Source organism: Megalops cyprinoides, chromosome 21 (assembly GCF_013368585.1).
Source record: "Megalops cyprinoides isolate fMegCyp1 chromosome 21, fMegCyp1.pri, whole genome shotgun sequence".
Taxonomy (NCBI): domain Eukaryota; kingdom Metazoa; phylum Chordata; class Actinopteri; order Elopiformes; family Megalopidae; genus Megalops; species Megalops cyprinoides.
Genome location: NC_050603.1, coordinates 874,308 through 888,449, shown reverse-complemented (window position 1 = coordinate 888,449; position 14,142 = coordinate 874,308). Strand labels below are relative to the sequence as shown.

At 48.5% G+C, this 14,142-nt stretch overlaps 2 protein-coding genes across 4 annotated transcripts; one reads left to right on the top strand and one right to left on the bottom strand.

Moving 5' to 3' along the window:
- Positions 1 to 1,162: 1,162 nt before the first annotated feature.
- On the bottom strand, positions 1,163 to 8,462 carry ccdc126 (coiled-coil domain containing 126). The gene is made up of 3 exons (XM_036516342.1): positions 8,188 to 8,462; positions 5,219 to 5,518; positions 1,163 to 4,157 (listed from the first exon to the last, which is right to left on the bottom strand). Exons 2-3 carry the CDS (start codon positions 5,451 to 5,453, stop codon positions 3,829 to 3,831), a joined length of 564 nt encoding a protein of 187 aa, XP_036372235.1. The 5' UTR covers positions 5,454 to 5,518; positions 8,188 to 8,462; the 3' UTR covers positions 1,163 to 3,828.
- Positions 8,463 to 8,937: 475 nt separating this feature from the next.
- On the top strand, positions 8,938 to 13,573 carry fam221a (family with sequence similarity 221 member A). Of its 3 annotated transcripts, XM_036516303.1 has the most exons (7): positions 8,938 to 9,071; positions 9,964 to 10,137; positions 11,089 to 11,279; positions 11,600 to 11,806; positions 12,188 to 12,280; positions 12,878 to 12,936; positions 13,388 to 13,573. In XM_036516303.1, the coding sequence occupies exons 1-7, from the start codon at positions 9,007 to 9,009 to the stop codon at positions 13,463 to 13,465; spliced, it is 867 nt and encodes a 288-aa protein (XP_036372196.1). In that variant the 5' UTR covers positions 8,938 to 9,006; the 3' UTR covers positions 13,466 to 13,573. The 3 variants fall into 3 exon arrangements, with proteins under 3 accessions (XP_036372196.1, XP_036372198.1, XP_036372197.1); XM_036516305.1 differs by lacking the exon at positions 12,188 to 12,280 and having other exon boundaries at positions 12,854 to 12,936; XM_036516304.1 differs by lacking the exon at positions 12,878 to 12,936.
- The last annotated feature ends 569 nt before the right edge of the window (positions 13,574 to 14,142 follow it).

Genomic DNA, 14,142 nt, shown 5'->3' with positions numbered 1-14,142 from the left:
GCGTTTCCTCTATTTATAAACTGCGAAGCCTCTAGGGGCGGGGCGGGTCCGAAAGCACGTCACCGAAGCGAATTACACAACACCGCCCTTCTTCTTCCCACAATGCCTTGCTCCAGCACAATAGCTGCATGCAGGCGAATGCGGTAAAATAGCCACCCGCTGTGCGCAAAACTTATTTGCGATGTAATTTATGCAAATATTGCTTTGCGCCGAGGTGACCTTCAGCCACTTCAGCTCGTTGGATTTCCACAGAGATAGCGCCACTCGAAAGCAAAGAGCTTGCTTTGTAATTAATTTACTCTCTAATTGCGTTTTCAGTTATTAAATTTGAACCTCCTGCAATTTCGTATGGTCCAATTAGGGGTGATGTTTCAGAAATGATAGTCACAGACACCCATCTTCCAAAGTTAGACCTTACTGACACGTGGAATACATTATACAGCCATGCGTCGCTTAACGTGCACGATACGTTCTGTGAAATAGGACGTTATGTGATTTGGACGTTGTGCGAACACTATACTGTATGTATGGTATACCATTATACGGCAGCGCAATCGCTTTATTTCCATGAGACATGAGATACACGTATTGCGTGCAGGAAGCGTTGCCTTCACTACGTCCGGTTCCGTCCGCTACGTCCCGTTCTGCAATCGGGATTTTTAAACTTTATTATAACCTTGCGGTTATAATACGGATGTATATGCGAACGGGCGTTGTCCGAATGGACTTTAAGCGGCCATGACTGAACACTATAATCAACAAGTATGAAAAATACTACAATGCACTAAATGTGTAATATGTAATGTTACATGTTGATTGAAAATACTATATTCATACACAGACTTGAATCTTCAAAATTGCTTTATTGAACATGGGTGAGTTCTACTTTTAATGATATCCAGTCAGTGCATATAGGTCTTTTTTGAATGATATGAAAGGTTTCTTTCTTTTCAATGACTAAAATGAAAAAAAAAGCTTAACATTCTTAAACCTGATTGAAGTGTTGAGCATGTGTTACATTTCACAACCAAATCTGTACATAATCAGAAATGAAACAACATTTTAAAAACACTCAGAAAACCGTGAAACACGTACACATTTTGAATGAAACTAAGTCACTTCACCCTTCATCAAAGAAGTAAAGACTGTTTAAAACTGCGGGCCCTAGAGCAACAGCCTTCAAGTGAGGGGTTAATAGGGGGTCAGGGGCCAATGCTGGTTAGCATGCAATTGCAGGCAAAATTATTACTCAACTCCCATTCAGTCTGCAACAAACAGAACCACAGCTGTTACTCAATGTCTGTAAGCCACATAAACACCCTGAACGAGCTCATATTTACTGTCCCTAGTGGATGGCAACCTTTGCTGCTGGTACTTTCTGCTCTTAGCAGCTGATCCTGGATCAGAGTCAGCATTGTGCGGTTAATGGTTGGGGTTGAGACTGAGGGTGGATAAGCTGGTCCTGGGTTTGCTTTCGGTGGAGGAAAGCACCCCGTTTCCCACCAGCATTTGCACCGTCGGGCGGCCCTGCTGAGCAGAAACCCGGCCCGACGCTTCCGGTCTGAGTAACTCATCTGCTGCTGCTTCAACTGTGGGATTCAGGAAGGACAAACTCCACAGAAAGCAGGATTCACGACACACAACTGGCAGATACACACTGTCATTCTTTACAGGTGTATAACCATAAAAACTGCTTTTAGACTTTTACAGAAAAAGCATGGCCGCTGTGAGCAGTGAGCCCTCACAGGGCCTCGTTCCCACACACTGTGCTTTTGTCCCCCTGCTGCGGCTGTGAAGGAGACAAATTCGACCCCCTGATACACTCTCGCAGCAACGGCTTCTTCAGCGCTGCAGGTCCCACAGTGCACTGCAGCGAAGCGGGCGGCAGCTGGAGGTGTTACTCCAATGACATCATCCTAGCAGCCTGCAGGGAGGTGAGGACTGGCTGGGTGCCTGAGAGCGGTGAGAGGAGGAAGCCCCGGGGGGGGGTCAGGTGGTCTGACCCGTTCCAGTGGAGCAGAGCTACTTTGCTCAGGCCTCCTCGGCTCCCAGTCGCTGTCACCAAATGACACAGCTGGGCTTAAACCCAGGCTACAGACTGCACTAGGAACCAGTGGCTTTCTGACTGAATCACTCAGTCCTGATGCACAAAGGTCCTATCAGGCTTCACCTGGTCCTCACTCACCTGGAAATCACCTGAGTACAGCTTGGCATGTTGCTGGGAAACAGGCTGCTCTACCTGTCTGTCTTTGGCAGGAGGGTGGGGCTCTCCATGAGGAACTCTTACATTATCCCCTCTAATCCATATTCAATCAATCACGCAGCTCATTCAAGCAAAATTAATTCAGCGCTCAGACGGAATGAAAACGAAAGTGAAAACGACACCCACAGTGAGTCCTCCGACCCGGGGCTGGAAAACAGGGACAGAGAGGCAGAGCCACTCAGCTGCACGCGGTGCAACGAGGCGACGGCCGTTCTTACAGAGAGGCGGCTCTGCGTTCTGCTCTGCAGCATCTTACTCACGGAGTTCAAGACTCACTGAGAAAACTGACACGAGTTTCAACATCTCACACGGGGATTGTGCTCAGACGTGCCAAGCGCACATGGTGGCCTCACAGATATTTTCTTTGATGAAAAGATAATCAGCTCGCTGTGCCAACCCCAAGAGGTTCCAACTTGGTCCGCTTTGCTAGTGATGTTTGTTCGGTCTTTGTGAATACTCCCAATGAGACAGCAAATACAAAGCATCACCGTCAGTAAAGCAAAGATGGGAGTTTTCCATCTAAAGCACATGGAGCTGAATATCTGTTCACTAATTAGAGTATCTCTGACAGCCTGTACAAGCTGGACTGATAAATATGTGACACATCCACAAAGTTGATTTGGTTTAATTTTTCTTGTGTGCTCCGTTTACACAGGAAAAGTTCAAATGATCTAATGTCTCAGAGGGTCACGCTGCAGTAAGAAGCAACATGCTTGCGTAAGATATCTGTATGAATACACTTCAACTCAAGCTGGCGTGGACACTTATGAAAAGCATTGCTGTCGGTTACTGTAAATTCATAATTTAAATATTCCTAATGAAGATCATGATTAAGAACAATTTTCATTTTAATGAGAGAAAACATATAAATATGACTTTAAGGCTTCACTGTTAACAGCTTAGGTAACAACCTCTAATTTCACACACAAACTGTTAAACCACCGATTACACAAGAGTTTACGCAAGAAATGGTCTGCGAGAAGGATGTCTCTGTGATGCGTTAGACCACACGAAATACCCCCTCCTTACAAATATACATTCTACTCCATACATTTTAATTGTTCATTAATCTATGAAAAATACATGTCCTCAGTCTCTACAGTACAGTGCAAATAACCATCTTTGGATTTTCTTTTATAATCTCCTGTACAGCTACATTGTTTTGTGTTACGTATTGATTCTGTCTTGATTAGATCCCACTATGCAAGCCACCGTTTCGGCACCTGTGAGAACGAAACACAACACGCTGATATGGATGTTCTCGCAGAAAGGCTGAACGTAATGATATCTGAGGCCCATGTGGGTCCGCAGAGGAACAGCTGTGATTGCTCTGGGGCGGCAGCAGCTACGCTCCTGTTCTCTCCTGCACCCTGTCTGCCACTGCAGTGAAACGATGAGACCGTCATCCACATGATTAAAAAAAGGAACATTAAGCAAAATTTAAACTTAAACCTGCATGTAAGGAAATAAAAAAAGAGAGTCTGTAAAAAAGCTGATTCAGAGTGCGTGAGAGCCGCAGCTGAAGGAGGGCAGGGCCAGGCCTCTCAGGGGTCCCTGGGTGCACGCTATCTGCCTGGCCCGGGCCTTTCAGGGGCCTGCTGAAGGGGTGCTTCGGGGTGCCGGTGGGGTGTGTCCGGGTGGGGGCGGGGCAGTGTTTCGGGCCGCCTGTGGGGTGTGTCCGGATGGGGGCGGGGCAGTGTTTCGGGCCGCCTATGGGGTGTGTTCTGCTTGTGGTTCCGGTGCAGGATGGCAGAGGGGGGGCCGGGGTGACCACCCACGGTGTGTGTGGAGTTCGTCAGAGACCCGTTCATCACAGCGTCCACCTTACCCTCCAGCTTCACCAGACGCTGCAAAATATCGTCCAGCAGGACAGCAATGGTCCTTTTGAGGTCCGCTGGAAAGCAAAAAAAAGACAAGACACTGAATACAGCGGGGAGGAGATGCCATGCTTATTACCTACACATGCTGCGCTGTTTGCTAGATTAGTCAGGTGATTTTAGCAAGCTAGACTGAGCTAATTAACCATAGCAATCGCATGAGTTAATAAACTTAAGGACAATTTATTTAGCCAGCAAGTACTGTAAAGTCAATCACTATAAAGCCATTCGGTCCACAGCTGCTGTGAGTACTGCTTTAATGAAAAAAGTCCCTTATAGTTACCTGGGCATAAACACGTGACATTCTGGTTGCCATAGAGTGTGGTGTAAGTGAAGCTAGACCTCGGTAACCAATACATGTTAGGCACTATTGTACAATTAACATTTAAAGTGTTGAAGTCTTGTAACAGAAAAAGCCTAAAATTCACTGAAATGATCGTTTGGTTTGTTATTGAATGGCAAAGCACTGAGTTCAACCCTAACCAGCACCCAGCCTGAACGATGCACAACCCCTGACCCTGACCCGGTTCAGAGAGTCTGCCACCCCGACCCGACCCCGACCCTGACCCGGTTCAGAGAGTCCCTCACCCCGACCCGACCCCGACCCCGACCCTGAGCCTGACCCGGTTCATAGAGTCCCCCACCCCGACCCGACCCCGACCCTGACCCGGTTCAGAGAGTCCCTCACCCTGACCCTGACCCCGACCCGGTTCAGAGGGTCCCCCACCCTGACCCTGACCTGGTTCAGAGAGTCCCCCACCCTGACCCCAGTCCCGACCCTGACCCTGACTCGGTTCAGAGAGTCCCTCACCCCAACCCCGACCCCGACCCTGACCTGGTTCAGAGGTTCCCCCACCCTGACCCTGACCTGGTTCAGAGGTTCCCCCACCCTGACCCTGACCTGGTTCAGAGAGTCCCCCACCCCGACCCGACCCCGACCCTGACCTGACCCGGTTCAGAGGTTCCCCCACCCTGACCCTGACCCGGTTCAGAGAGTCCCCCACCCCGACCCGACCCCGACCCTGACCTGACCCGGTTCAGAGGTTCCCCCACCCTGACCCGGGCCCGGTTCCTGTACCGTATCCGGCCATGGAGGTTCCGTGGGGGCCGGCAGCGTTGCGGTTCTCCTCGGTGAGGACCTTGACGTATCGGTGGCTGAGGTCGAGGATCTGCTGGCGAAGCTGCGAGCTGCTCTGGTGCTGCGGCCGCTGGAAGGTGTAGCGCATGAGCAGCACGCCCCAGACCAGGCCGCACAGCAGCAGCAGCGCGCTCAGCTTCCCCAACACATTCCTGCGCAGCAGCGGCCCCAGCATGGTCCCGCGCAGCGCCAAGCATGAGCCTGCTCACGCAGTCCCGCGCCGCTCCGCAGGGCGGCCACCTGGGGGCGACACACACGCCGGCTCAGAGCCGCCAGCAGGAACCTCCAGGAACCTTACACTGGCATCAGAAGAATCTTACAATTTTGTGCACACAAAAATGAGATTAATAATTATTCATAAAAGAAAAAATCAGTATGTGCAGATGCACGGGGCGCTGAGAGCAGCTGTATCACTCGCTGCTGCTTTCAGAAAACTCTGAAAAAAGATTCAGAAACTTGGCCTCATTTGACCAGTTAAAACACCTACAAGCACAGCATCTCCACTGTACTTCCAATGACCTGATACTCCAGCGCTGCATGGCAAACCGCCACTCACCCATGCCCCGCCCCCAGGCACTGTATCACACTCCAGCTCTTTCTGTGTGAATAATGAATCACTGCAGAGACCTGCGTTCACACGCGCTCTCAGGCAGGTGCATTCATAACGCTGCTGAATTCATACTTATTTTCTGCTTTATCTGAGAGGGACAAGTACAGCTAGCTGTGCCTTTACATTGACTGCATACGATGCACTGTAAAAAGGTATACGGTCAAAGCCTTTTCAGAATTTACGCAAAGATTTTATAGAATTTTTTTATCATTTTAGTGAATGCTGATGACAAAGAATAAAATGAAAATGGTATTTTTTTTAGTTTATTCACATGCATTCTAATAACGATCAGAGTAACTTACTTTTCACTGTCAAGCATTCTAGCTGAATATTTGCCCTAATAATATTTTGTCACAAAGGACAATATTGGAGAGGGTGGGTATAAAGAGTGCCCCGTCGCTCTGACTGAAAAGGGTTTTTTTCTTTTAAAAATCTACGCTTTTTTTCAGCTGACCTTGTTTTGAACGACGCAGTTTTCATCTCAGCCACTTTACCGGGGCACTTTTAATGTTTTTTTTTCGCTGCCGGTCTTTTTGGAGTGGCGGTCTCCAGCAAGGAGCCAATGGGCACGTCTGTGGCAGCTCACACAGCCACAGCAGAACGGAACGAGAGGCGCTTTGGTGCAGGCAGGGGGGGTGGGAGGGGGCAGGGGCGTGTCCTGCAGAGAGATTCACCTGAGCGGGGTGCTGATTCAGCAGCTGAGGGACACACCGGGGGTGGGGGGGGGTGTTCCCTGCAGCATCTGTCTCCCTGTACGTTAGTGTCAATGCACAACGTTCCCACAATATTTTTGAAACAACCAGAGCTGCATCACAGCAGATTGCCTGCTGTCTGCATACGGGGGCTTCATTATCTGCATCAGATCTTTGTTAAATACATATCACTGTTTTACATTGGTCATAAATTCACTACAATCAAGGACACACTACCTAATTTAACTTAAAAAACAATTTCTCTTCTGTATGTACTTCACAAATTCTCAAAAACAGATACAAAGGTTGTAAGGTCGTGACCCTCTGGCCACAGGTGATGATGAAGACTGCACTGTTACCCAAAAAAAGGTAGTGCTGGGGAGACCCCCTACTATATTAGAGCTGCGGTCCACACACCCTCCCGTGCAGCGAGGACCTGCACAGACACTGAACACAGTGGAGTCAGGTGACAGGCAGGTCTCCCCCGGGAACCTGCAGCGGTAGGCGGAGGGTGGAGCTTCTGCCGATTCAGGGCTTGAATATAAGGTGGCAACTGGATACTGTCAGCGCCTAAGGAGCGACATACTTAACCTTTATTACTCCGGTAAATAATTCAGCTCAGTGAATGGGCAACCAGAATGTGCAGCACGCACAGTAAAACTCACTGTGACCTGGCGACCCGGTAATGTAGGCCTCGTGTAACGGGATATGGCGGGTGCAACTGTACGCCTCGCGCTCCTCCAACTATTGTCCACTTTATCAGTGAACGTGCCCTGTGCACGGAGACTTTTAAAGGAGGAACAGCCCGGCGAGCGATCGCTAAGCCTGCAGCGCTGTTCCCGGGAGAGAGGGACAGAGGTTAGCTGCGCACTTTCCTGCGTCGCTCACGGTGCAGCTCCGCAGGGAGTCAAGCACCATCCATGCTAATTAACACACGCAGTTTACAGCGGAGGGACTCGAAAAAAAGCCCCGACAAGAGAAGGAATCCCCCGCGGACAGATACAATGTCCCTGTGAGAGGAGCGCATTTCCCTTTTCGGACTTTCGGAACAGGCACCACACCTAAAATGCAGCCCGTAACGGCGAAAAACAATCAGTGCTTGCGATAAACAGCCGACCCTAACCGATCTCTCCCACACAGACTGTGGATGTCTCATGTATGTCAGCTTCACTACCAGTAAATTCTTCTGAAAAGGTGAACGTTGCTTGCTTCTTCACGGTTCAAATGTCTGGCATCATCAAGGTCATCTTTGTCTTTCAGAAGCCGAGTTAAGAGACTTTTGCAGCGGCTTCACTGATTTTAGGTTCATATTCGCCGACGACGAACAGTAAATACCACTTTCTCCGTTAGTCGCACTGAGAAACACGGAATAATTATTATAGCAGGTTAACGTTATGAGACACTATCAGCGCTACCATCACGGCAACACAAAGCATACAACACAACAAAACAGCCAGCTAGTTAGTCTAACGACAATAAGATCCAACATCACCTACAAAATATTCAGCCATTTCAGTATGCGACAGAAAAAAATAAAAAACGGGTAAGTAAGAATGCATTCCACGAAAATAAAAATGCATTCAGTTTGAACCCGTTTCCAGCAGTACCTTCTATGCCATGATGACAGCTGGCTCCAGGACTTCAGAGAGAAGGGAGAATTCAGCTAACGTTAGCTAGCGAGCTAACGGTACGATCAGGTCGCTAGATTCACAGCGTCAGATGATCCACCGATCGGTTAGCTATGTATGTATCATATCATTTACAAAACAGGAAGTTATAAGATTCAATCGGCTTGTATTTACTCTGTCGCAGATGAATATTGCTTTAACCGAGCTCTGAAGTGAACGTTTCGGTTGAACTAGCTAACTTAACTGCGCGTTTCCCCTAGTCAGTTGGTGCGTCTCTTGCGTATTGCGTTTTTGCGTTACGTTAGCGTGCGTCCCCGCGAGGGTTTCTGGGAAATGTATTCTTCATGGCCTAAAGAGTTGAGATCCAAAGATCGTTATTTATTTTTCAAATGCAATTGACATCATAATATTTATAGAAGGTGGCGGCAGGGGGGTATTTTACAAAGGACTGAAGCTAGTAAACCTTACAAATATACAATATTCAGTTTAATCATTTATTTTTAGTGTTGTTTCTCCAGAAGCAACGTTTTAAATCATAATTTTCCCACACGTATTAATAGCTAGTTATATATATAGTTATTATAAATATATATTACTTTGATGTCGGGCATATTTTAGGCTACTAGACAGAAATTTGGCCTGTCTTGTCGGATGTTATGATTATTCGTCGCTTAGCAACAGAAACGCGTTGCTGTTTGCACAGTGAGAGGTGACGGCGCAACAGCCAGCTGCTTACATAACCTGTACAGTGTTTTATATTTCCAATATATTATGTGTATGTATATGTACAAATGAGTGATGGAAAGAATACGCATCGACAGAAACGCAGCGGCGGCGGTGGATGAATACCTGGAGTACAGAAGGTTGGTGGCTGCAAACTTCTCCATTTTTGCGCAGATTGTGGCGTTACTGTTCAGGTTTACGGTGCAACAAACGGTACATGTCGCAGGGTTGCAACGTTTTCCAGTGTTAGCTAAGATTAAGTATTCACCCGCGCCCGAGATGGTAGGTAACCGAGCGAGTTGCTTCGTCAGTGGTTTGACATGCAGTTCTGAGGTGTTATATACGGTGACATTTCAAACATTTCATAAAAGATTAGCTAACAGTGTGGGAATCAGGAGTGCATGTAGTTCCGGGCTCACCTTGTTAACCTCATACACAGGTGATACACTAAACACAGCCCAAACAATGTTAGCTAAATGTCTTGCCTTTAAAGTCTGTTAAACTGTGGCTAACATTACCTAAATGCTGCAGTGCGCGTTGAGCTGAACCCGAGGGAAAGTATACCCCTTATCCACAGAATTCATGTCTAAATTTGACTGCAGCTTCATGAGCAACGCCACTTCCTTTGTGGGACGTGAAGTTTTTGGGAATGACATGAAAACGTTGCTGTGTGAATTTTGGTGAATGGCGTGCGTTTGCACTCGAGCTGCCGCCAAGTGTCTCTGTCACGTTCTGTAGCTGGTTGGCATTTCTCCCACGCATGAATGACAGATAGACGCTCAATTTTATGGTCCCAGAAAACCTGAGCTTTTCAGTTCTTCAGCTGACAGAGGATGAGAGAGAAGCTGACCTGAATGTAAGCCTGCAGCTGTCCCGCTGTGTAGACTGGCCTGGGTAACAGAGTGCGAAATTCTGTATAAATGAAAGAACTGTGGTGAGTGTCAGAAAGTCTGCTCACACTGTAGGGTCCAGGGAGTGGCTTTCAGCTGTGGGTCTGCTTGGGCTTTATAACAGTCTGGTGTCCACCTGTAGGATCGTTGGTGAGGATGATGGGGGTAAACTCTTCACCCCTGAGGAGTACGAGGAGTACAAGAGGAGGGTTCTGCCGCAGCGGCTGCGGAACCGGCTGTATGTGAGCTTCGGGGTCCCCGGCGGGATAGACTGCAAACTGGTGGGGCCAGAGACGCCCTGTCTCTGCAGCCACAGGTGAGATCACCTGCCCTCTGCTCCTCACCTGAGCCTCAGCATCTGCTCTGTCAGGCACCCTGCTGCTCATTCTCAGGAAGGCGTGGTCTTACTGCTGGCGGACTGGCTCATGTCTTTTCTCTCTCTCCAAAGCTGAACCTGTTCCCAGTGCTTTTACTCCACACGCCTCTAGTGTGTGAATGGAGCAGCACTCAGCGGAGTGTGTCGAAGGTCTGCACAGGCCTAAAAACTGTAACCTGAACCCAACCTGACCCACAGACTTTAACACCTGACTGGAACCCCACGTGAAAACAAATAGTTGACCAAGAGTGTAGCCTGAGATATGTCCTTGCCATATGTCTATGTAATTACCAAAGCGGCTACTGATTATAGTGAAATGAAATCAAAATCACGTTCAGTAGTTTACACATGTCAAAACTATGTCACCAAAACTTCTCCTTTTTGGTAAAACATAGTGCACTCAGTGAATAAGGGTCCAGAGAAAAAATTAAATAAATTCCACAGTATGTGACACTCATCAGATGAATACAATACAGTCCCCCTTGTTAGGAAGAAAGTGCACTGTACAGTGAATAGTCAACCAAATGAACAGTCCTTTTCGGAAAAACAGAAAAATAAGCTTTTCTTTTATAAATAAGTAGGTAAATAAATTAATCCTCAGGTCAAGCTCAAAATGATTGGTGGCCTGAAAATGTTAATTCCCTTTGTGTATATGCCATTCATTCAAAATGAGTTTAGCTCTGCAGGCCCCTTCAGACAGCAGCGCATTCAGAACCTCGTGTCCAGAAATGCTGAGACCGAACCGACCCGAACCTGAATTCTGTTATATTTAGCTTATGTGAAATGGTCTTGCTTAGGGTCGGGTTTTGTCGGGTTCAGGTCAGATCCAGTTTGAGCCGGCTCTTGTTGGGTTTGGCTCCTGTTGTAGGTTTCCACTGTATGTGTCGCCAGATATAAGCAGCACCAGACGGACTTTGAGGAGCTCCCCTCTGAGAGGCCTCTGGCGCTTCCATGCCGGGTTCGAGGCTGTGGGTGTGTCTCCTACCAGTACGTCCACCTGTGCGGCTCACAGCCGGTGCGCTGCAGGTGCAAGCACTCCGCCCGCGACCACAGTGAGGCTGCGGGACACCTGTGCAGGAAGTGTGAGTAGGACTGTGCAGACAGCACCTTGCCCCCCCCCCCCCCCCCACCCCACACCCCCCCCCCCACACACACATACACACCCCCGCACCCCCGCACCTCCGCACCTGCTGCGGCCATCGCTGTGCCCTCTCTCAATGAGCCAGTATCAGCCTTATTTGTTGGTATTTTGGGTAAAGTGTTCACACCTATGCACAACACACACACCTGTACAGAATCCCACAGCACACACACACGTAGGGAATTCCACTGGAGGTACAGTGCAAACCCCTCTGACACCTGCAGCAGCAGGTGAACCTCCTTTGCCATGTTCCGTCTGCAGGTTCTGGCTGCACCGGCTTCCACAGCCCGTACACCTGTGGCTGTGGGCAGCCCGGTTACGCCCACGAGACGCTGGTGGAGACCCGGCAGGAGCGGGAGGCCCGGGGCAGGCCGGTGGGCCGGGACGTCCCTTACGCAGCCATGGGAGGACTGACCGGCTTCAGCTCTCTGGCCGACGGCTACCTGAGGCTGGACCACAGCGGGACAGGTCTGGCCATAGATATCCCAGCCACTGAGAACAAGAACTGGTCACGCCATAGATATCCCAGCCCCAAAGCGACTAGAATAAGTAACATCACGGATATCCCAGCCACTGATAAATAAGAACTGATCACACCATAGATATGCCAGCCACAAAGAAATCATTTGCATGCAAGACACAAAGCCTTTACAGCTGAGTTTACAAGCTGTATCCTTGTCTATGTAACCACTCTGTTTGCATTATTGGGCTGGCCGTATCTGGTTTGCTCAGCAGAACGTCGTTTGCTCAGGGAGGTGTTTGTTACCTGGTGGCTGTGCAGCAGTGTGTGTTTGCCGTGACCTGAAGCGTGGGAACTGAGTCTCCTTCCCGAATCCTCGGTGTGAACAGGTGCCCCCCCGGTGGCGCTGGAGGCAGGTGGACCTGCGCCAGCCCCGGCTCACACGTTAGAGGAAGCTCACGACCCGCAAACCCAAACCCCAGGTCAGAACCCCTCTATCACTCACCCCCGTGCAGGATTTCACATGAGTGAGTCACACCCGAAAAAAGGAGGGAGGGACTCCAGAGCGATGAAGGCCAAAATATGATCTGTAAGGCCATATGTTAGGTCCACTGTACTGGTATGGAAAATACTGGAGGGATACTTTACCAAAAAAACACTTTTCATACATTTATAATAGCTGTATTAATTAATAGGTATCCTGAACGGTAATAGCTCTGCTTCTGTAATAGTTCTGGTTCTAACTGCTGTCCTTGTACAGAAGCAGCTGGTCGCTAGGTGTAGATATCCAAGTGTGATGCATTATTTAGGTTATTACACTGTGGTGCAAGCTCACTACAGATGTTCACTGTTATTTGTACTTTCTGTTCGGTGTTCAGAATTGCGGTGGTAACCCCTTTAGAATTCCTGCTAGGTACTGCTCCTCCTATACAGTACTGGCCACTCACAATGAACACCATCCCTTGAATAGATTACAAACTGTTGTGTACATATGCATGTTTATAAAAAAAGGTAGCACGGTGTATTGTAACAGTGTATTTATTCTGTACATAAAGACTCACTGGCTAACCGTCTGGCAGCCCTTAGGACAAGGGAGGAGGAAGACATGGCCTACTTTGAGAGACGCTACCAGGAACGGGTGAGCCAGGGCCAGGAGGGTGGGGGGGAAGGAGAGAGAGAAGGAGAGGAGGAGGGAAAGAGAGAGAGAGAGAGAGAGGGAGAGAGAAGGAGAGAGAGAGAGAGAGAGAGAGAGAGAGAGGGAGAGAGAGGGAGAGGAGGAGGGAATGCACGGTCACGGTGCTCTGTGCCCGCGCTCCCTGGCTCGATGCTCAGCCCCTGTGTCACGGTGCTCTGTGCCTGCTCTCCCCGGCTCGATGCTCAGCCTGTGTCACGGTGCTCTGTGCCTGCGCTCCCCGGCTCGATGCTCAGCCTGTGTCACGGTGCTCTGTGCCTGCGCTCCTGCTCATCTGGTTGGGCTGGTTTCTCCTTTAATACACATCACACCATGGGAGCCTTGCAGGTGTTCTGGTAAAGAGTGTCTGCCAGACCATGTGATGATCGTTACCCTGACACCATGGTTTCTGTTTCAGATGAAAATGGAGAGAGAGGCCAAACGGAAGACGTCCCGCAGCGGGGCGAAACCACAGCCTGACCACTGCAGGACATGAGCCAATCACCACAGTGCTAAGCAGCCAATCACAGGCCACACTGTCCGCACTGTCAGTCACCACAAAGAACTGCGTTTTGCAGTAATCTTAACTTCATCACATGTTAAGGCAAGGACTACTACTGCAAAGTATTATCAACTGTAAGAATAATGACAATGACTCTAGGAATGTCATATATACTTGAGAATATAAAATATGTATTTTATGCTTGTGCAAATTCAGTATTCATAACTCATATTCATTAAAGAAGTGCAAAAAATGCTGTTCAGTTCGTGTGCCCATTTAGTTCTTGTTCACAATAGTAGGCTACGCGTTTTGGTCAGGATAATTATTTCACCGTGTTGTCGCATTTATAACACTCTTATGAATCCAAAGAATGCCTTTTCAGTAGTTAAATATGTCCCTGCTAGTATTTATGTAACTGAATTACGGCACTGCGCTGAAAATAAATACGTAAAAAACTCATTCGCTAGTATACCAATTTGTCCTGTAGAGGTCAGTACTGTTACACTTTTTTTCTAGAAAACGTTGACTTTTTCCTTGAGTACCTTTGCAGCACATATGAAGAAAAAACTGTTTGATACATTTATCGTCAATATCTCGACATAATGCTCAAACGTATGTCACAGTGTCACACTCGCCTGTGTCACACACACAGAAGGAACAGGAAAAGAAGT

What these genes read in the sequence shown, in the direction of transcription:
- ccdc126 (XM_036516342.1), bottom strand. Translation starts at nt 5,453, where the DNA reads ATGCTGGGGCCGCTGCTGCGCAGGAATGTGTTGGGGAAGCTGAGCGCG. An exon ending in AACCTCCATGGCCGGATACG is followed by an intron (nt 4,158 to 5,218) that starts GTACAGGAACCG and finishes TTTGCTTTCCAG; the next exon opens with CGGACCTCAAAAGGACCATT.
- fam221a (XM_036516303.1), top strand. Translation starts at nt 9,007, where the DNA reads ATGGAAAGAATACGCATCGACAGAAACGCAGCGGCGGCGGTGGATGAA. An exon ending in CCCTGTCTCTGCAGCCACAG is followed by an intron (nt 10,138 to 11,088) that starts GTGAGATCACCT and finishes ATGTGTCGCCAG; the next exon opens with ATATAAGCAGCACCAGACGG. An exon ending in AGAGACGCTACCAGGAACGG is followed by an intron (nt 12,937 to 13,387) that starts GTGAGCCAGGGC and finishes TTTCTGTTTCAG; the next exon opens with ATGAAAATGGAGAGAGAGGC.